This window comes from Malania oleifera, chromosome 9 (assembly GCF_029873635.1).
Source record: "Malania oleifera isolate guangnan ecotype guangnan chromosome 9, ASM2987363v1, whole genome shotgun sequence".
NCBI classification, from domain to species: domain Eukaryota; kingdom Viridiplantae; phylum Streptophyta; class Magnoliopsida; order Santalales; family Ximeniaceae; genus Malania; species Malania oleifera.
This window is the reverse complement of record NC_080425.1, coordinates 54,722,989-54,744,281: the sequence shown is the minus strand read 5'-3', so window position 1 is coordinate 54,744,281 and position 21,293 is coordinate 54,722,989. Positions and strand designations below refer to the sequence as shown.

The 21,293-nt window shown below is 35.8% G+C and overlaps 1 protein-coding gene across 3 annotated transcripts in view; it reads right to left on the bottom strand.

Moving 5' to 3' along the window:
• Nucleotides 1–21,293, bottom strand: part of LOC131164241 (DNA mismatch repair protein MSH4) — a 57,736-nt gene that overhangs the window by 28,564 nt on the left and 7,879 nt on the right. For 2 of the 3 annotated variants that reach the window (XR_009139233.1, XM_058121279.1), the window contains exons 2-7: nucleotides 11,669–11,872; nucleotides 11,396–11,431; nucleotides 11,171–11,283; nucleotides 6,956–7,001; nucleotides 6,442–6,488; nucleotides 6,241–6,348 (exon numbers count right to left, since the gene is read on the bottom strand). Coding sequence is in view for 2 of the 3 variants with exons in the window: in XM_058121279.1 (XP_057977262.1) it covers nucleotides 6,241–6,348; nucleotides 6,442–6,488; nucleotides 6,956–7,001; nucleotides 11,171–11,283; nucleotides 11,396–11,431; nucleotides 11,669–11,872 (554 nt within the window). In the remaining variant the exon portion in view is untranslated. The remainder of the gene's footprint in view (nucleotides 1–6,240; nucleotides 6,349–6,441; nucleotides 6,489–6,955; nucleotides 7,002–11,170; nucleotides 11,284–11,395; nucleotides 11,432–11,668; nucleotides 11,873–21,293) is intronic. The other variant, XM_058121280.1, reaches the window with a different exon arrangement.

The following is a 21,293-nucleotide window of genomic DNA, read 5'->3' as shown; positions in this document are numbered from 1 at the left end:
ATTTATTGAGGACAGCCAACACCTGAACAAATTTTTAATTGTCATTTAGTGGAGGAATACATATGCCATGTGATACATCAAATAAGACTATTCATCAAAGCTTCTGACATCCAAAATAGATATGTTTGATAAGAAAAATGGCATGAATGGTTATGGAACAAAAGAAGAGAGCTTCTAAAACAAAACTTACTAGGGTTTAAAAGCACCATTTCTTGAACCTTTATGCCATTGAATAGTTTGGTATATGAAGTTTGATCCAATCCCTATGTTATGGTCTTAGCCGTTCTTTAAATAAAAGCAGTGACATTTCTCATTACCATGGTTGTGAGTTATATCTCACATTTTTGGATGTGCCAACAAAATCAGCATCTATAAAATCTAAAAAATTTGCTTGATGATTTTTGTTGCTCTAGCTCTTGTACCACTATGCAGCAAGGATCGTATCCAAACACAAAGAGCAAACAGAAAGTAAACAAAGGAACAAATCAAATCAAATCCACAAAATGGAAATGAAAGTAGACCATATCAAACACTTTTAGAACTTGTTTATATTAATGCAAATGGAAAGTGCTATTTGTCACCACCCAGATCATGTTTTCCTCTCAAATTTTAGCATAATCATTCATAAAATTAATTTTAAGGTAAAATTTAGAAAAGCAGCACCATTTAGAGAGTAACAAGAAAGGTTGAGGGGAAAAGTGGTTTTTCCAGTTTACCCAATATGGGCAGAAATTTTGACACAGGCACGTATACAAACAAATAGATATATAGAAAAGAAATACTAATCTTATCTTTTGAGCCCACTCAACCATCCTCATTGTTGTGCAAATTAATGCGCAGCAGAACTGATTGGTCTTACAATGCAGCAACCAGCGATGAAATATCTAGAAAACAAAATCACAGATTATATGAAAGCAATAAAACAATGACATGAAGAATTACGTGGTTCGGCAATGCCTACATCCATGGGAGAAAACGGCAGTGATTTTTCACTATCTTGTGCCAAAATACATATGGATTACAACATATAACATGTATATATAACCCTCCTGAAGGTCCCCCCCCCCCCCCCCCGGCGGGAAACCCAACATATTCAACTTCCCAATTCAAAATTCGAAAACCAACATTGAGTAACCAAGCAAAACCATCAACGGTTTCAGACATACCGTCAATGGTTTAATGCCGAGACCAAACAGTCAATATAACACTACAAATCCGTCAACTGTTTCTTCTACACTTGAATAAAACCGTCGATGGTTTAAGGCAAACCGTCTCCAGTTTCTTCCTACAAGCCAGCTTCTCTGTTTTTCTACAATGTTTTCTTCATACATGTGTTCCACTCAACATATAAGCCAACTATTGCAACAATCTCCACCTTGGCGAATATACACCCCTTAGGAGAAAACCAAAAACTTAACCCGTTGTTGCACCTGGGACAATAGGTTGGGACCGCCTCTTGTCTAGCAACTAGAGAAATTAAGCAAGTCCAAGCAATGCTTGAACTTATCTGTTAACAGGCTTTGTCAAGATATCTGCTGCATTCTCAGAAGTGTGAACTTTCTCAAGCACAAGTTCACCAAAAGAAACCAATTCCCGAATCTTGTGAAACCTCAAATCTATGTGCTTGGTTCTTGCTTGATACCACTTGGTTCTTCACCAAATAAATGGTATTCTGACTATCACAACGCAGATGAACTCCACCTTGTTGAATACCCAGCTCCTTGACCAATCTTGTAAGCCACAATGCTTCCTTGGCAGCTTCGGCAACTGTCATATACTATTGACTCAGTTTTTGATAGTGCAACCAGAGATTGTACCACAGACGTCCAACAAATAGGCCCTCCCACAAGGGTGAACACATACCCTGTTGTAGACCCCCTGTCATCCAGGTCCCCTGCATTGTCTGCATCCACAAAACCCAACTGACGGATCACTCTGTTGCCTGCCGTCTAGTTCTTATGCAATACTCCATCTCCTCCACCATAGCACTTATCCATCTACTTTTCTCTTGGCTGTGCACTACCTCTTAAAAAGTAGTCGAATCCTTGCTACTGGTAATAAGCGTATAAGACACCAAATCATCAAATCTATACCTCAGCGGTGGACTGATAATGCGTCTGGATCTGTGTATAGCTATACTATGATCCTGCTGGTCTCCAAACCTAGATTCCCTGCATTCTTAACAATGTCATCTCTGCCCTGAGTCTCTAACTCCACCTGCACCACATGCTCATTTTTGCTGTAGTTTTCTGGCATCTGTTTCTCTTCTTCTGCCTGAGTACGCTGCAACATGGCTTTCTCATCGAAAACCACATCTCTATTGATCATCACCTTGTTTGCCTTTGGATCCCACAGCTTGAACCCTTTCACACCTTTCTAATACCCCAGAAAAATGCAACGTCTAGACTTTGCATCAAACTTAGATCTCTCCTCACTAGAAATGTGCACATAGGCTAGACATCCAAACACTCTCAAACCAGAGTATTCTACTGCATTACCTATTCACACCTCCTCTGCAACTTTCCCATCTAGTGATGTCCTTGGTGGTCGGTTAACCAAGAAACACGTCATACTCACTGTCTTAGCCAAGAAGTTCTTAGCAAGCCCTGTATTCAACTTGAGACACCGAGCCCTTTGAGCTAGAGTTCGGTTCATCCTTTCCGCCACACCATTTTGTTGTGTTGTCTTGTGTACTATAAAATGTCTCCTCATGCCATGCTGCTTGCCCAACTCTCTGAAGCTCGAATATGTGTACTCAGTTCCATTGTCTGACTTGAGGCACTTAATCTTTCTCCTGGTCTAGATTTCCACCTCAACTTTCCACAATTTAAACCTGGCAAACGTCTCTGACTTGTGCTGCATGAAGCACACCCAAACCTTTTGTGAGTAATCATCGATAAAATTCATGAAGTACATATCTCCACCCCATGATGCTACCCTCACCGGTCCCTAAACATCTGAATGAATGTAGTCAAGAATCCCCTCGACTTGAGTGTGGCTATTTTAAACTACACCCTATTATGTTTCCCAAAAACACAATACCTGCAGAAATTCAGCCTGCATGTTTTGACACCCTTCAAAAGCTTTCTCTTATGAAGTTTCATCATTCCACGCTCACCCATATGCCCTAACTGCATATGCGACAAAATAGTATAATCTGACTCAAAATCTGCAGCTGCAACTCCACCTACAATTGTGGTACCCAGCAGTGCATAAATATTTTCCACTAATTTATGTCCCTTCATCACCGTTAAGATGCCTTTACACACCTTCATTACCCCACTTTCAGACTTGTAACTAAATTCGTTACAATACAAAGTGTCCAATGAAATTAAATTCTTCCGTAGATCCAGTACATGCCTAACATCACATAATGTTCTCACAACACCATCAAACATCTTAATTCTAATATTTCCTATTCAACAATTATGCATGAAGCATCATTTCCCATCAGAACAGAACCAAAATTTACTAACATGTAAGTGCTGAACCAATCTTTATTTGGTGTTATGTGATAAGAGCATGCCGAATCTAGAATCCAAGAATTCGTGAGGCGATCTGAACCCGATAAAACAGAAAGCATATCACCATCACTGCTCCCTGAGTCTCCTTCTTCCACTACATTCGCCGATTTTGACAAACCCTATTGATTTTCCGCATTCCCTTTCTTCCTCTCCAGACACTATGGTTTTACGTGCCCCTTTTTCCTGCACTTAAAACACCGAATATCCTTTTTCTTCCTGAACTGCAACCGAGATTTATTATGACTCGATCCGCTCCGAAACTTGCTTCTCCCACGTTCCTGATTACCCTTCACCACAAGCCCTTTACCTCGTGAAATCTCATCGCTACCTTTCTTCCTCTAATGAAAACCTAACAAAGCGCTTATAACCTCCTCCAAATTCAAGGTTTCTTTTCCCCATGTCAGAGTAGTAACCAGATTTTCATACACTTGTGTGAGTGTATTGTGAGATAGAAGATCATTGTAATACCAGTGTATTGTGTACTTTGAAAATTTCACAGTGAAACCTTTGTCGATTGCTCCCATGGATGTAGGCTTTGCCAAACCACAAAAATATTTGTGTGGATTCTCATCGCTTTCAGATTTACTGCATGTGTGTGAATTATATTTTGGTTCTTCATTGTTTGCTGCGTTTATATTCCGTTGTGCAATCCCGAATTCATAGTTCTTTTCACAACACTATCATACCGTCCTCTTCTGACATATCACCCCATTTTTTTTCTTCTGAAAAATGACTTTTCATTATCTAAGTCAGAGCAATTCTAAGATTCCTCAACATAAACTTTACAGCATCATCTATTGTTAAAAATTGTCCTCCCTGCAAGTTTAGAGTTCATACAATTGTTAATAAGCAAATTTTATTTACCTTTACCCTCCTTCCTCGCTGATCAACACTTATACACATTCATATCCATGGCCTTTGACATTCTTTTACATCCTTACTTACCCCATAAATACCCACCATCTCTGGGTGCAATCCATTACTAGAACTTTCCTCATTGCTGGCCTCCATCTGATTGCAGCTCATGCTCTACCTGAGAATTCCCCCCATTACATCTTCAATTGAAAGCTCTCTTAATCCATCACCCCCAGGTGAACAGATTTTCTCCTTACATTTATCCCATAGGCCTTGGATATTTGGATCTCTCTACTACTTGAAACACCAGAAAAGAATCCCCTTGACCCTTATGTGAAAGCTGATCAGCTCCATGGGCTATTTGCATCTGCCTCCTCGGCCTTATCAGCAACGTTCAGATTGTGGGTCTGTTCAATAGAGTGGCCCAACTGTGAAGAAAAATAGCACTTCTTTCTTTCCAAAGAAAGCTCCAGATCCGACCAATTACCGATCATTTCGGTTACATCTTTCACCTTCGCCATTCTTCTCCATTGCCACCAATTGACTCTAAGATGGGTGAACTCGCTAACTCACTTCAGTGGTAACACCATCATCAGGATGGAGATCCCTAACCAACTGCCAAAACTCCTCCCCAAAGCTTCACCACCCATCACCTTTTGAGTCATCAGGGGCAAACACCAAAAATCTCCACCCCATCCCTAACTCTAGAAACTTTCCCGCCTTTGTTAAACAAATCACCATCCAATACTGCACACTATCCATTTGGATGCTTCAGGAAATCTCAAAACCCCTTGCAAACCGACCAAAGATCAACAAGCCATCAAAAAACCAATTAGCAGCAACTTTAGGAAATCTTACTCAACTATTGCAAGATTGATTGTATTCAAGCAAAAACAGATTAGGACTCCCCCCCCCCCCCCCCCACTTCCAACCTCAGTTAAAGGTCCTGGATCGAACATTTGTGCATCACTCTTGTCGCCTTCAATAGTCTAGTTTTGTTTTTCCCGCCTTCGACCAGTAGGAGTCCGGATATTTAAGGATCTTTAGCATGGATCAAAAGAAAATGATATATTCTCATGGGAAAAATTAAAGAAAATTAGATTTTCACATGCTTCCTTAAAGGCAGTTTAAAGAAATTGGCTTTAAAAAGGTATCAAAATGAGAGTTTCATTGGAGTGGCACCATCCCTTGTCCATACTTCATTTACTTGGCATGGAAGGAATTGAAAACAACCAATGCTAAGACATAGAATGCTCTTCCCATGCCTGTGCACACACTCCAAAAGTTTAAAATGCCACAAATTCTAGCGAAGTATGATGCAACAACAACCACCACCTAGACTTCTCTATATCTCCCTGGGTTTAGGTGTCTGTTTTCTACACTGCAGAGTGCAGACTAATCAAGATGAAAATTGTTATAGTTTCTTATCTGGGCTTGCTAGTATCTCCTGAAAGTCACAAAAAAAATATTTAATATTGTATTGTCCTTTTATTTTCTTCAAATGCAACCTGTATTGAAATGCACCTACTACTCCAAGGAAATGTTTCAGAGTAAGCCTTAAGTTTCAAGCATTGATCAGATATCCTTCTTTCTCTTTAATACAAAAATCCTCACTCAAGATGTATTTGTAATGCATGCATCAACAACTACATGCATAGATACATACATAGATATGTGTGTCTGCACTCATGTGCATATATGTGTTCACATACATTCACTGATTCATATGTATGTACAGTGCGATATTAACAGCCCAGGAAAGTAACTGAAGACTGAAATTATTAGAAATATATATTAAGAGATTTCTGCCATGATATCTAGCATGTGTTGCATAACCTAAATAATGTGATTAAGAAAATACCCTCCAATAGTCTTTGTTGACTTGAACAAGTGAAACAGACTTCTTTTTTTGTTGGTTGTGCCCAAAAGGGCAGAGTGCAGTGGCTCAATAATTTCCAAGTTTTGAACACTGCCATCAAATTGTATTTTCTTTAGAAAATTATACAGCGGTAAAAGATTATGTCCAAACAGAATGGTTCTACAAGGTCTCAAGGAATGGCACCTGGTAGCATCAATATTCATGTGGTCAAAAGACCCATTAAAAGTGACCTGTAAAAGTTAACTCTGCATGAGAAAAGAAATTGTTGGAGATTGTAAATATAACTTCTAATACATCACCCTTATCTATCATGTGGACAGCGAATTTGTTAGTAATAGAAGATTGAATTTGGGCCCTGAGTAAAGTCAGACAAAGGGTGGGGAGGAGATCAGGTTGGATCTAGATCCAGGATTCAAATCTTAACAATTGAAAATTATAAAAGCATATAATTGTATATTGCAAATCAATGTTAACAGACCAATAATAATGATTTGTAATGAACAAAATCAAAAAACTACATTGGGGAATATGAACAGAAGTATGTCTTTCCTTGCCTAAGACATTGAATCCACAGTTTCAAACAGTCTCATATCCCTTTCTAGAGACAGAAATCAGAGCAATGAAGCAACCACTGAAATTGTTTTTTTATTTTTTTGCTCTCCTTTCGCTTTTGTGGAGGTGGAACTTGTTTACTTACTAGCAATGAATGGTTCGTAATAATGACCCCTTTCTCTGCTTCTATCCTGCATACAAGAGTTTAGAACGACAAAATTAGACAGTAATGTAACAGTTAACAAATGCATATAGGGGCATTGACAAGCAAACATCACATGACTAAATATTATCATAGAGAGCCTCTTTCAAAAGGAAAAAGACTCCATGCATCAAGGAGTACACAATTTAATCTTAGAAGTATAATTTGTCTATATAACATGTAAGGGAAAACACTAGAATCTTATTTACGATGACATCCTTAATTAGATGCTTTGAAGCAAAATTCTAAGCAGAGGTGCAAGCATTTTGCTTGTCATGATGCCATATAATCTGTATCCTGAGAATGCAGGATAGACACTAGAATAGATCTCAGACAAAAAGAAGCAAGTATGTTCTTCCCTATTCTTTTATGCTGCATAAAAGATCAGAAACTTCTTTATTCCCTTCTAATTTTTTTTAGAGGATTCAAGACAGCATAGAATTTGCATTTTCTCTGCTTGTTGGAGCCATTCTCAAGAAGATACTATCACTGCAATACCTCCTCAAAGGAAAGAAGTTTGGATCTAGATGCATACAGTTTTTTACAGCTCCAAAGAGATATTGAAGTATCACTCAAATTTTTTTATGAGCCTCAAGCCCCTATACATTATATGGCTAGCAACCATGCCCGATTCTACATGCAAAAAAGACCCTGACCCTCGCCCCCACAAAACTCAAAAGGAAAAAAATAACAAAACAAAAAAAGAGAGAGAGAATGTATTTTAATCAATACAGTGGTGCTTCTCAATTGTTGTGGAGCATGGGAGAGAAAGAACTGGCATGCATTTTGCACAAAGATGGGGTTCTGATCCAGGGACAGACAAAGACTTCCTCACTTGGATTATATCCACGAGGAAGATATGAACTTTCTGAAGAATAACTTGAGGCATAGTAGCCCAGCCAACAGTTTTTTAGGCCATACACTGCCAATATCTGGCAGTCCAACATGCTAGTGCGGCTGCAGCAGGCAGCAGCATATATATATATATTAATTTCCATTAATTGTGAATCACCTCAGGCAGTACCTCTGGCAGTTACGACATTTTTTTTAAACAAATGAAGAAAGAAAAATGAATCAAAAAATCTAAGCTTCTATTTTGTTGAAGGTTTCCAAGGAGTTTGAGGAACATTGGTCTTTGCTATCCACCTTCATTTTCAGAATAAGTTTTTATGGAGAACAATATTATGGTAAAGGGATAGAAAACCAAAAAGGAAACAGCACAAGATAATGATAATAATCAAAATGGACAAAATGAACAAGAAGGTGCTAAAACCAGAGCCAAAAGAAAATAAATGTAGCAACGAATAAAGAAATAAAAACAAAGACCTTGAGGAGGAACATTGGTCTTTGGTATCCACCTTCATTTTCAGAACAAATTCTTATGGAGAACAATGTTATGATAAGGGGTGCAAAACCAAAAAGGAAACAGTACAAAATAATAGTAATAATCAAAATGGACAGAAAAACAAGGGGCTAGCTAAAACCAGATCCAAAAGAATATAAATGTAGCATAATCACCTCTGGCAGTTGTTACATTTTTTAAACAAATAAAGAAAGGAAAATAAAGTAAAAAATCTAAGCTTATATTTCTTTGAAGGTTCACAAGGTGAAATTATCATGTCATCCATAGACTAACCCAATAATGCGATGACAACTCATACACTACACAACATAAGTAAACCATGATTAACTCTTTCCAAACAAATAAAAAAATCCATGATTAACTTCCCTTGCCATAAAAATTACAAAAGAAACCCATAGTTAATATAATTATTTACGTCAGTGCGTGGCTCCAGATCTTTGAAAAAGTCCTTGATGCAGCTTCTAAAGAAAGTCAACTTAGGCACTGTCAAGAGCTTAACCAAAGAGAGATGCATTGCAGTATACTTCTTTCTTTTCTTCAGTGGGACATGAAATTTGCTTTGCTACTAAGTTCAGGTGCTTATAAACCTCTCTTTACTCTCTGCCGGGCATTCCCTGCATGTCTCCTATGGTGGCGATTTTGATAAGTTTTTTTTTATGCCACCCGGAACTCACTCTCCCAAAGTGCTATCCTAAGTGCGTACTGGTTCATAGCCGACGGGGGATTCCAATCACGTAAAAAAAAATATCAGCAAAAGAAATGAGTTTGAGGTACCAATTTAGTTAGTGCTTTTAATAGATTCATTCGTTGTGCATTGTAAAAGTTAACTTTTATTTTGATAAAAATGTTATAAAATTTCTAAGTTAATTTTTCAAGATAGATTAATAGATTTATTTATTTTTTAAATATTCATAAAACTATTCGGTCGTATGAATATTTAAAATATATTCTAAAATTTTCTTTGGCCTAACCATAAAATATAGATAAATAATAATGATGTACTTTCCATATGAAAGAAGTATAGCTCATTCTAAAAATAATCATACGTTCAATAAAAATAATCATTAAATGATAACATATTTTATTTTTTAATCAATTGAATGGATAAAAATGAACAATAGAAAAAATATCAATTTAAAATTCATCTGCATTGCACTGGTCTTTATTAGTTACAAAGAAAATTAACTATGGGTTTTTTTTTTTTTTTTGTAATTTTTAACCATGGATTTTTTATTTTATTTTTTTGACTCATTTTGGAAAGAAAGTTCATTATGGTTTACATATGTGGCCTAGCGTATGAGTTGTCACCACTTTATTGGGTTAGTCTATGGATGACATAGTAGACTCGGCCTACCAAATAATTTCTCATTTCGAAGGAGTTTGAGGAGGAACATTGGGATTTGGTATCCACCTTCATTTTCAAAATAAATTTTTATGGATAACAATATTATGATAAAGGGATACAAAAGCAAAAAGGAAACAACACAAAATAATGATAATAATCAAAATGGACAAAATGAACAAGGGGCTAGCTACCAAAGCCAAAAAGAAAATAAATGTAGCATAACAATACCATTGAAGAATTGCAAAGTTGGAAAAGCAATGCTCTTAGCTGAATAATTGGCTCAAAATAGGAATATCCCAGACACAAAGCAAACCTAAATTCCAAAACAATCAAGAGATGGGTATTTCCTATTTGTGTCTCCAAGAGACAAAAAGTACAACAACAAAACCAAGCCTTAAGTCCCACTAGGTGGGGTTGGCTATATGAATCCTTTTCCGCCAATTTATGCGATCATGAACCATTTCTTTTGATAGATTTAGGGATATTGAATCCTTACTCACTATCTCCTCCCAAGTTATTTTAGGTCTACCCCTACCCCTTATACTGCCCCCCACAGTAACTAACTCACTCTTACTCACCGGTGTACTATGTGGCCTACGTTGCAAGTATCCATACCATCTAAGTCATCCCTCCCTTATCTTATCTTCTATAGGAGCTACACCTAACCTACCGCGAATATGTTCATTCCTTAATTTATCTTTCAATGCCACTCATCCATCTAAGCATTCTCATCTCAGCAACTTTTATTTTTTGGATATTATGTTTCTTCTTTGCCCAACATTTCGATTCATATAGCATAGCTGGTCTTATAGCGGTCCTATAAATCTTAGATTTTGATACCTTGGATCTATTACGCAAACTGAAGGAAAAATTGAAGATAATGTAATGCATAGAGTTAAAGTAGGTTGGGTAAAATGGAGAAGTGCTTCAAGTGTGCTCTGTGATCATAAAAGACTCATAAACTTCAGCTAAAAAAACTTCAGCTAAGATTTTTCAAATTTTAAAATAAAATTTAACTTTATTTATCAGCAGAAGATCAATTTTCCAACATAAGAAACATCCAAATCATAACAAAATCAGCCACACTTCAAGAAGATCACTGGACCAAAAGGTTTCAAGACACATACATTTAAAATAAATTCAAATAATGCGCATCATGCAAACAGAATTCAGAAATTCTCAAATTTCATTGATTCTCATGGTGAAAGAGTGAAAACCCATAGAGATAGTAACTTGATGTCAAGAACAACTGTCTTAACTTCCAAATTTGTAGAAACTTGAACAAAAGGATGTCATCCTTTCTAGCAACCCAGGCACAAGTAATAACCAAGTAATATATTTTTACTATTACCTTTCAAAAGAAAATAATTATTTTTCCTAGAATGGATTGAATTCCAGACTAAAAACTTCACTTGTGTCTAGTCTTTAGAAAGTTCAAACTTTTAAGTACCATTTGATGGTAGCTGCAGCAGCTGCCAAGCAGAGATAATACTGCTTAGAATAAGTATCCAAACCAAGTGCTGAAGGCTCCTTGGCAGCTAAATTTTTAACCATCACAGCTCCCTGTAACATCAGTTTTAGCAACAGAATGTACAGGATCAGCATCCAAAATCTTCAAGCAAGAAAAAGCGAGATAAAGAGAAAGAAAGCAGGAAAACAGAAAGCATTATACAACCTTGGTGTCATCAAAGCAACCGCGGGCCATCACAACCTGCCAAATCAGAGCATACTGTTGGTTTAGTGGATGTCCAAATATTTTTTTTTGTAAAAGGTAAGAGTCTTATTAAGAACAAAGGGAACATACAAGAGTGTTAAACAAAAAAAACAAACAAAAACAAAAAACAAAGTATCTACGGGAAGCTGAAGTTCCTATAGTCTGAACATTTTGAAGGTCTGAATATTGCACCTACACAGATATAAATGTGTGCATACAGATAATAGATATCACCTTCTTGGTTGAAGAGTAGAATCTATCAACCAACTCTGAAACTCCAACCATACCATCTGGTGCAAGCTTATTTGGAGAAACAATGATCACTATCGGATCATAGAAATGCAGCAAAGTCTTTGTATTCTGGTATGAACTGCTGGTTTCAATATATTGAGAAAGATGCAGTGAGGCTGACCTCAAGTCAAAAGCAGCCACTCCAACCTGTCCAGAGAATTGATGTTTCTTAGTTAGACATTATGAGTCTCCATAGTGCCCAGAAAACAATAGTCAAATGGAATAATTTATTAACAAAGTGCGTGCACAAATAACTTAAATCTTTTATAGTTGATTGGATTATTAAATTTTTTATCAATTTAGAAAAAGGAGAACGATGTGTAAAAAAGGGTAATTGATCAAGCATGTACAACTTCCCATTTGTCAACATTTAAAATGTCAAAAAATAATTCGCCGTTGAAAACAGGAATGTTTTGATAAAATGCTTTATATTAGCATTTAAAAAAAACAAAAGGAAAAGGAAGTAGATCTGTTTGTCAAAAAATAAATTCAGGTAAAAGCTTAAACTGCTAGGGGAGGCCCAGGAATGGTTCCTGTTACCTTTAACATGCCCCTACATTTGAAATCCCCTCGGGAGTGAAGGTAAAAGAGAGCACAGGCCTACTATACCTTCAGCTGAAATTCATAATTTTAATTAAAAGAAGGATGGTGAGGATTGAACTCTAAACCTTTTAGTCCAAGAGGTTGTAGTACCATGTAAAAGAACCAACATACTTAAAATTTTAGGGCCTCTTTCATATCAATTATATCTCTTATTTTCTATTTTTGTTGCAGTACAGTTAGAAAATAGATGATGACAATACATTTATGTTATTGCTAGTTTTCACTTACTGTTGTAGATTTTCAGTTCTTCACCCTAGTTTTTGCCTATGTGGAAATAAAAATGCTACGGTGCTTTAATTTCTATAATTCACTTTTGTAGATGAAATCATTGTGTAGACAAATTTTTAATAGATAGCATTAAAATAATTTTTCATGTAAAAATTAAAAATAAATTAAAACAATAAATACCCCTAAATTTCTAAAATTTTGGGAAAAGAAAAAAGAAATTATAAATATATTTTCATCATTTTTTAACCTTCATATTGTCGATACCAGATTCCATCTGGGGAGCTGATGATGGGAGTTGCATGGCGATACCCAAACAAGAAACAAGAGGAAAACAAAACTCTATCCCCAAGACACAAATGATTGATAAAGCATAGTCGCCACCTTTATTTTTTTTAAAGGAAAAACCCTAAGAGATCTACAAAACAGAGATGAGTGTTCGGGAGTATATTTGTGCATACACTAGGCGGTTGACGCACCATTCTAAAAGAGATCAATCAACCAACACCTTTATCAACATCCATTTTAGAACGGTTAACGTTGCGTATGCGTGTGCGTATGCCTTAAACAAAAAGAAGAGAGAAGAAGAAAGAGTTCCCTTTTGCAATCATCCAATGAAATATCATTGTCGAAGAGTTCAAAAAAATAGGATTAGAAACCCTGATATGCTCTAGTTTGAAAAAGATTGGCCTCAAGAAACCTTAAAATTTGAAAAAAAAAAAAAAAAAATTAATGGAGAAAATGGAATAGGACAAAAAATCTTTGATTGATTGCAATCAATGTATTAAAAAATGATCGGATTTCAACAAGTGAAATATTTGAAAAATGGAAAATGGGGAAATTTGGTTTGCCATCAAATTCAAGATGAGATTGGATTCGGCTAAAGAAAGTGATTGAATTCTAAAAATGATTTTTTAGAAAAATGGATGTGATAGAATTTGATTAGCAACCAAATAAAAAGGCTTGATTTGATTTGAAATCCGGGATTGATAGTGGTTGGCATTGAAATCAAGCCTTGATTTCAATTCCTAGTTTCAAATCAATCCCTATCACATCCATTTTTCCAAACAATCATTTTTAGAATTCGATCATTTTCTTCAGTCAAATCCAATCTCATCTTAAATTTGATGGCAAAGCAAATTTCCCCATTTTCCATTTTCAAATAATTCAGTTGCTGAAATTTGATCATTTTTCGATACATCGACTGCAATCAATCAAAGCTTTTTTGTCCAATTCCATTTTCTCTATTTTTTTTTTTCAAGCTTTAAGGTTTCCTAAGGCTAACCCTCTTTCAAGCAAGAGCATATCAAGGTCTCTAATCCTACTGTTTAGGACTCTTAGACAATGATATTTCATCAAATGATCGAAAAGGGAACCCTTTATTCTTCTCTCCTCTTTTTGTTTAAGGCGCACACACACACATACTCCGCAGTAACCGTTTCTAGAATGGGTGCCGAAAGGGGTGCTAGTTGACTGATCTCCATTAGAATGGTCAGTCTGTAACGACCTCAAAAAAATAATTATTATTATTATTATTATTATAATTATTAATTATTATTGATAATTAATTAATTAATTATTATTAAACTGAATTAATTAAATAAATAATATAATAAGATATATATATATAAGGATAAAAGTATATGTATATATATGTATGTGTATATATATATATAACATTTATATAATATAATAAAGTAATGTTATAACATTTTATATATATATATGTATATATATATATTGAATCTTGCTTAGGAAGATTCAATCCAATCTTTCAATTGAAAGATTTCTTTCCCAGAGACTCTCTCTCATCTCTCTCTCTCCTCGCCTTCTCTCTCTCTCTCCTCGATTTCCTCAGCCAAACGTGCGCCGATCGAAAAACGAAAAATACCCCTAAGTTCCATTCTCGACCACCAACATTTTAACCGAAATGGATTTTTGATTAGGGCGTCGTAGGCACCACTACTGGGATAAGGTAAATTCTCTCTCTCTCCTCAATTTCTCTTAAATTTTCAGCCAAATTTTCTAACTTCGATTCTCGTCATTTTAATCGGAGCAGATTTTTGATCTAGGGATCCTAGGCACCACTCCAAGGCTAAGGTAAGAAGTACAAATTATGTCAATTATTTTAGAAATTCACCAGTTAAATCATGATATATAATTATTGGAATATTGTATATGGTTTTCTGAGTAATTTTATGGGTATGAAAATTATGGTTTATTTATTAAATTGTAGTATTTGATTATATTAGATTTTTGGAAATATTCCTGGGATTAAATTAAACTGCAGGATTGAACTATATTAGAATTTTTGGAAATATTCCTGGGATTAAATTAAACTGCAGGATTTGATTATATTATATTTTTGGAAATATTCCTAGGATTAGATTAAACTGCGAGGATTTGATCATATTGGTGTTTTTAAATATGGAAAGTGAATCATACCCGCGTTTTTAGAATTTAACCGGTTAATGGGAGCGTATGAGCGATAGTAATTATTCCGGGATTTAGCAGACTAAGTTAAAATATATGAATACAAGGATGTGTGCGAACGCCGCAGGCACTGCCTTAGGATCCCTACAGGTATTTCTCCAGGAATCAGGTAAGGGAAATACATTATGTCAACTTTTTAAAGATTTTGATCTGATTAAATTTGAGTATATTATACGAATATGTCGTATTTGAATTTTTGTATGATTTGGGCGTATGAAATGGTCATTTTTGAGTGTTATACATATTTGGGAATAACCAGGAGGGTGGTTCATGTGCCTCCATTTAGGAAAAATTGCATGTTTAAAATTAAATAGAATTTTCGGAAAACAATCGAACCAGATTTTAGAAATACACACTTTTCCCCTGCGGATTACTTAAATGAAAATTTTAACGTATAACCGTGTGGCATGAGATAAAATAACAAATAATTTTATATGAGTTTGTTGAAATTGTGATGGTATGATATTGTGAGTATGTGGCGTAATACTAGTTTATGGATATATGTATATAGTGGGATTACAGTGAAATTTTAAAATAATAGGTTTGATATGGATATGGAGATATGACAGTTTAATTCCATTAATCATGAAATGGTTAGTTAGATTTTGCGTTTGATTGAAAAATATGAAGTGGTGAGGCTCATTATAGAAACTCTGTGTGAAATCTATACTGATGTCGAAGGCCTGAGTGGCGAATAAATTGAAGTGGTGATGCTCAGTATAGAAACTCTGTGTGAAGTCTATATTGATGACATACGCCTGTGTGGCGAATAAATTGAAGTGGTGATGCTCAGTATAGAAACTCTGTGTGAAGTCTATACTGATGCCGAAGGCCTATGTGGCGAATTAATTGAAGTAGTGATACTCAGTATAGAAACTCTGTGTGAAGTCTATACTGATGTCGAAGGCCTGTGTGGCGTATAAATCGAATGAGAAAGTCTGTGTGGCATATAGAAGTCCTATAGAAGTGTAAATTTAATTATCCGTGATATGTTGTAAAACCTACGTTAGTAGATGTAATTGAACTGCACTATATTGTTTGTGATATGTCATAAACCTTACGTTAGTAGATCTATTATAAACTACTTTACCTTGTGTGTGATACGTCGTAAACCTTACGTTAGTAGATCTATTATAATCTGCTTTACCTTGTGTGTGATATGTCGTAAAACTTACGTTAGTAGACTTATCTAACTGCATCATATGCATCATATTGATTATACTGATGTTGAGTATATTTAGGGGTAATATAAAAGACATATATAAATAATTGGCATAATAGAACTCATCTGCCAAACACTGATAATAATGTATTTCGTCTTACTGAGATGTGTCTCACCCCATCCAAAATATTAACTTTTCAAGTCCTTCAGGAAGTCGAGCCTAGGAGCTCCAGGGCGGGACTTAAACGATCACACTGAGGGTGAGTGTGGGCAAGACACTGTATGGTTTATGCTAGATGTTTTTGGATATTTGGGGTGGTCATATGTATTATTTTGGGGCTGGTAGATGTCCTGGCTGGGTTAGTACTCTGGTAGGTATGATATTAGGAAAATTATTTGCTTCCGTTGTTTGTTTTATTATGTTATCGACAGTGATATCTTGGACCCCACTGGGTTCTTTATGATACGACAATCGTGGTATCAGGGCATGTATGTGTTGATGGTAGTTATGATATGGCATTCTGAGTATTTACGTATATGATGTGTTGAAATTTTTTGGGGTCGTGGTAAGTGGTATCAGAGCATTTATCTAATAGCGTCGTTAATCATGTTATTTGGTTGTTTTAAATTTTCGGGTCATTACACAGTCAACCACCTTCTTTATGCACAAAAGTACTCCCAAACCCTCATCATTGTTTCATAGATCTCTTAGGGTCTTTTCCTTTGTTTTCCCTTTTCAAAAAAATAAAGGTTGTGACTCCGCTTTATGAATCACTCATGTCTTGTAAATAGAGTTTTAATTTCTTCTTGTTTTCTTGTTTAGGGATCACCATGCAACTCCCATTCGCAAGCACCACCGACGGAATCTAGTGTCCACGCATATAAAATAGGATTGTAACAAGAGCATTAAAGCGAGTTTAAAAAGCATAATTATCAAGTAAAAGAAATTAAAGAATTATTAAGTAATATATGATATTTTTTCATTATTCTAATCATATTTTGATTAGAGCAAGTTTAAAAAGCATATAAAATAGGATTGTAACAAGAGCATTAAAGTGAGTTTAAAAAGCATAATTATCAAGTAAAAGAATTACTAAGTAATATATGATATTTTTTCATTATTCTAATCATATTTTGATTCATTCATATGTAAATTGTTTATGAAGTTTGATTTATTAATATTTAACAAGGGTAGCATTAATTCTATTCCCATTTCTTATGATAATTGAAAGATGGTAGAATAATTAGTTGTTATTTGATCTAAGGACAAAATCAGCATGCATTCAATCAAGGTTTTATTCTATTTCAAATTTGAGAATATAACAAGACATTTTTCTATTTTTCAATTCTAATTTCTATTTTTGGTTTTTAGTTTTTCTTTGTAGTTTTGATTTTCATTTTTTTTTACCATGATACCAAGGAGTCCTTTGACTCAAGGTGAGGTCCAATGTCACAAGACAAGCGTCATGGACATGGAGATCTCAAGGCCAAAATGAATTACCCTTGCCAAGATTTTCCAAAAGTGTCAAGGTGTCACACCTGTTCAACGACAAGACTACACCAAGTCGAGCCCAATCATACTCATCCTCATCGAAGAAAACACTCAAATGTCCACCTTAGTGGTCGAGTCTCACTGCTTGGAAGCCCTTGATCCAATTAAGGTCATCACTGAGGAACCCTAAAAAAATCACTTAATATATATATATGGGCTGGGGAGTGGGGGACTAGGGTTTCAAGTATCAATGTTTCATATTCATTTCAGTTTTCAATATCAATGCTTAGAAGCCTCCACTTCTTCCTCTTTGCCGAACCCTCGTCTTCCTTGCCCGCAGACTCCCCAACCCGGCACCTCTTGATGCTCGAAATTTGTGAATTCAAGCTATGTTTTATGATCATCTTCCCCGATCACAAGCGGGCCAATCACCTTCAAATCCCCAATTTTCCAGAAACCCCCAAAGCTACCCAAAACCCTAAATAAATTTCACCCCGAAGCAGAACAATTTCTCCCTCTCTCAGATCTCGGTATCTCTCCGTCTCTCGTTGTCGTCACTGCTCTGAGCCTTTGAGCTATCGGTGACTCGCTGACTCTGCCTCTCTCAATCTTGCTCAGACTCTCAGTCTCTCTCCGTCTCTCGACTCTCACTTTCTTAGTCTTCGCGAGAAGCTCACCAGTCGCCAGTCTACTTCTTGTTCTAATGCGGTATGTACATTATGCGACTTATTTGCATTTCCTTTTTTAAAAATAAATGTTAAATATTTTTAAAATCAGTTAAAAACCGAAAAAATCGTAACCGAACTGCCGAATGTTCGGTTCTCCATGGGATAACACATTCAATTCGGTTTCAGTTTTAGTTCTGGAATTTCAAAAACCGCAATTTTTAGTTCGGTTTTCGGTTTTGCCCATAACCAAACCGCACCGAACCGAACCGATTACACCCCTACCCATCACTTATCACCCACTAGCTGAAATTAGGGGAAGTGACACCATACACTACTCGAGCAAGACGCAATGGACTAACACCCCTTGATAGTCCAACAAAATCTAGAATGAACTTGTCCAATAGTATAGGCAATGACCAAGAAGAAATGGACATCAAACTTCCAAGCCGAGAGTACCGCGTGACCACATTCTCATGGATCGTCCATGGGGCTCCCAATCCCACATGGAAGCCCAAGACACCCCTTGAGGATGTCAAGAGCTCACCCTTGAGTGCTCCTCGGGGTGCTCACTTAGTATCCAATAGGATACCAGGGGAGGTAGGCCACTCACCTAGTGTTCCCCCCAAAAGTCAAGTCTCCGAATGATTCTTGTTCATATCTAAGTAACTGCCAAGGACATAATGATCATACATCTTCATTCGAGAACACTACCATAAGTACTATACAGACCAACCAAAACATCACAGTGACATACTAAAACCATTCTTATGACATCCGCATAGTTGAATCCACATTAACCAAACTTCTTTCCAAGTCAGAATCATGCACCAAAACTATGTCACAGTCAGAAAACTCTAAGAGTGTGATACCAAGCTTTTTTAGGGCATTATGTCTACCTGTGACTACTTATCTTGTGTACATAGGATGGGTTACAATCATGTAAATAGTAGTATAGGTTTTATTCATATTGAGTGTTTTTGCCTTAGTGTAAAAAAGGAGTATGACTCCTCCATCAGTTTAGAATCCAATAAATAGAATCAACTATCATTGCTGTATTAATGCATGAAAATATGCAGAAAGATGGAAGCGTGGAAAATCTGAAGAATGGAGACAAAGGAAAAGATTTGATGCTGAGTGACAATTGCAAGGGTGAATCATCTTCAAGAAATATTTGCAGCAAATCTGATCATTCTCAAAGACTTTCTATTGTTACAAATACTAAGGCTTCAAGTCAATCTTCTGCAGCAAAAAGTACCACTGCAGCAATAACTCCTGTACCTGTAGACTCTGAAGGCAAAAAAGTTAATAATTCTGTCAATGCTGATTGCAGGAATTCAGTTTTCTCTGAGATAATAAAATCTCAAAATCTTGGTATGAAAGGCAACAATTGTTCATCAGTTGATGATGCAGTAGACATAAAAGTTAAAAGGAAGGGTCGGCCTCCCAAAAATCAGTCTAAGACTGATGAAAACAAAATACCCAGTGATATCACATGAACTCTCTGAATGTTGGATGTTGGAATATAAGAGGATTAAATGATCCTCTAAAGCAAAAGGCAGTAAAAGATTTAATAATGGATAAAGCACTCAGTCTGATTGGCTTATGTGACGCAAAATTTAAGCCAAAAAAATTTGCTAGTCACTACTACTATAAGTAGGAATTGGGTTATTCTGCATAACTACAGCTATGGATCTTCTCTTGGTAGTATTTGGGTGGGTCATGACCCAATAAAAGTTAATATATTGGAAATAGTAACAAGCTACCAATCTATAAGTGTGAAGATTAAATATGATGATATCTTCTATTGGTCTTCCTTTGCTTCGAATGATGGGTTAGAAAGAAACTTACTTTGGAAGGAGTTGATTGAAAATAAAATAGGGGATTTCCCTTGGATAGTGCTTGGTGATTTCAACTCCATTAAAGATATATCTGAGAGTAATGGTCTTCTGTCAAGTATAGGCTTGAATGGGACAGAGGACTTGAAGCAGTTTCTGTTGCAAACAGGTTAGGATGACTTTCCTTTTAATGACCCAATTTTCACTTGGTCAAATAAGAGGGAAGAGGGATTTATCTCCAGAAAATTGGATAGAGTTCTCACTTCTCCAGTCATGAATCAGGCCTTTCCTAACATTATGGTTGATTTCTTATCTCCTGGCATATCAGATCATTGTCCTTCTATTGTCAGGTTTATTAATCAAAGATGCAGCGGGGTAGAAATTTTTCATTTAAGTTTCTTAACTGTTGGACAAACCACCAAGATTTCCTTGAATTAGTAAGGAATACATGGAATTTAGTATCAATTGAAGGCACTCCTATCTTTGTGTTATGCCAAAAATTGAAGGCTACAAAAAGGATGCTGAAATATTTTCAAAAAAAATATTTCTACAAGATTGATGATAGAGTCTGTGTGGCTAAATCTGATATGGGAAAAATTCATTTGGATATGTTCAATAGTTCAAACTGTCAAAAGGTTGAAATGGTCAATCAAGCTTATAAGAAACACAAAGACATTGCGATCTCTCAGGAAAGTATTCTTAAACAAAGATCCAGAATCAACTGGTTGCAGCTGTGTGATCAAAATAATATTTTTTTTCTTTAAAGCTGTAAATGTCAGATCTACATATTCTCAAATCAGATTCTTATTTGATGAAAGTGGAGACAAAATTTGTTCTTTTGAAGGAATTAAAGAAATACTTTTGAAGTTTAACTCTAATCTGCTGGGGACAAATAGCTCTAATAATCTTCAATGTAATATCCAGCTTCAAGAGAGTATTTTGGAATTTAAATTGTGAGGAATCTGTGAGCAATAAACACACGCCATAAAAATAAGAGACACCAGAAATTACGTGGTTCAGTCTAGATTGACCTACGTCCACGGAGCACACCAAAATCCACTATGAAACCGGGAGAAAAATACAAACTCTC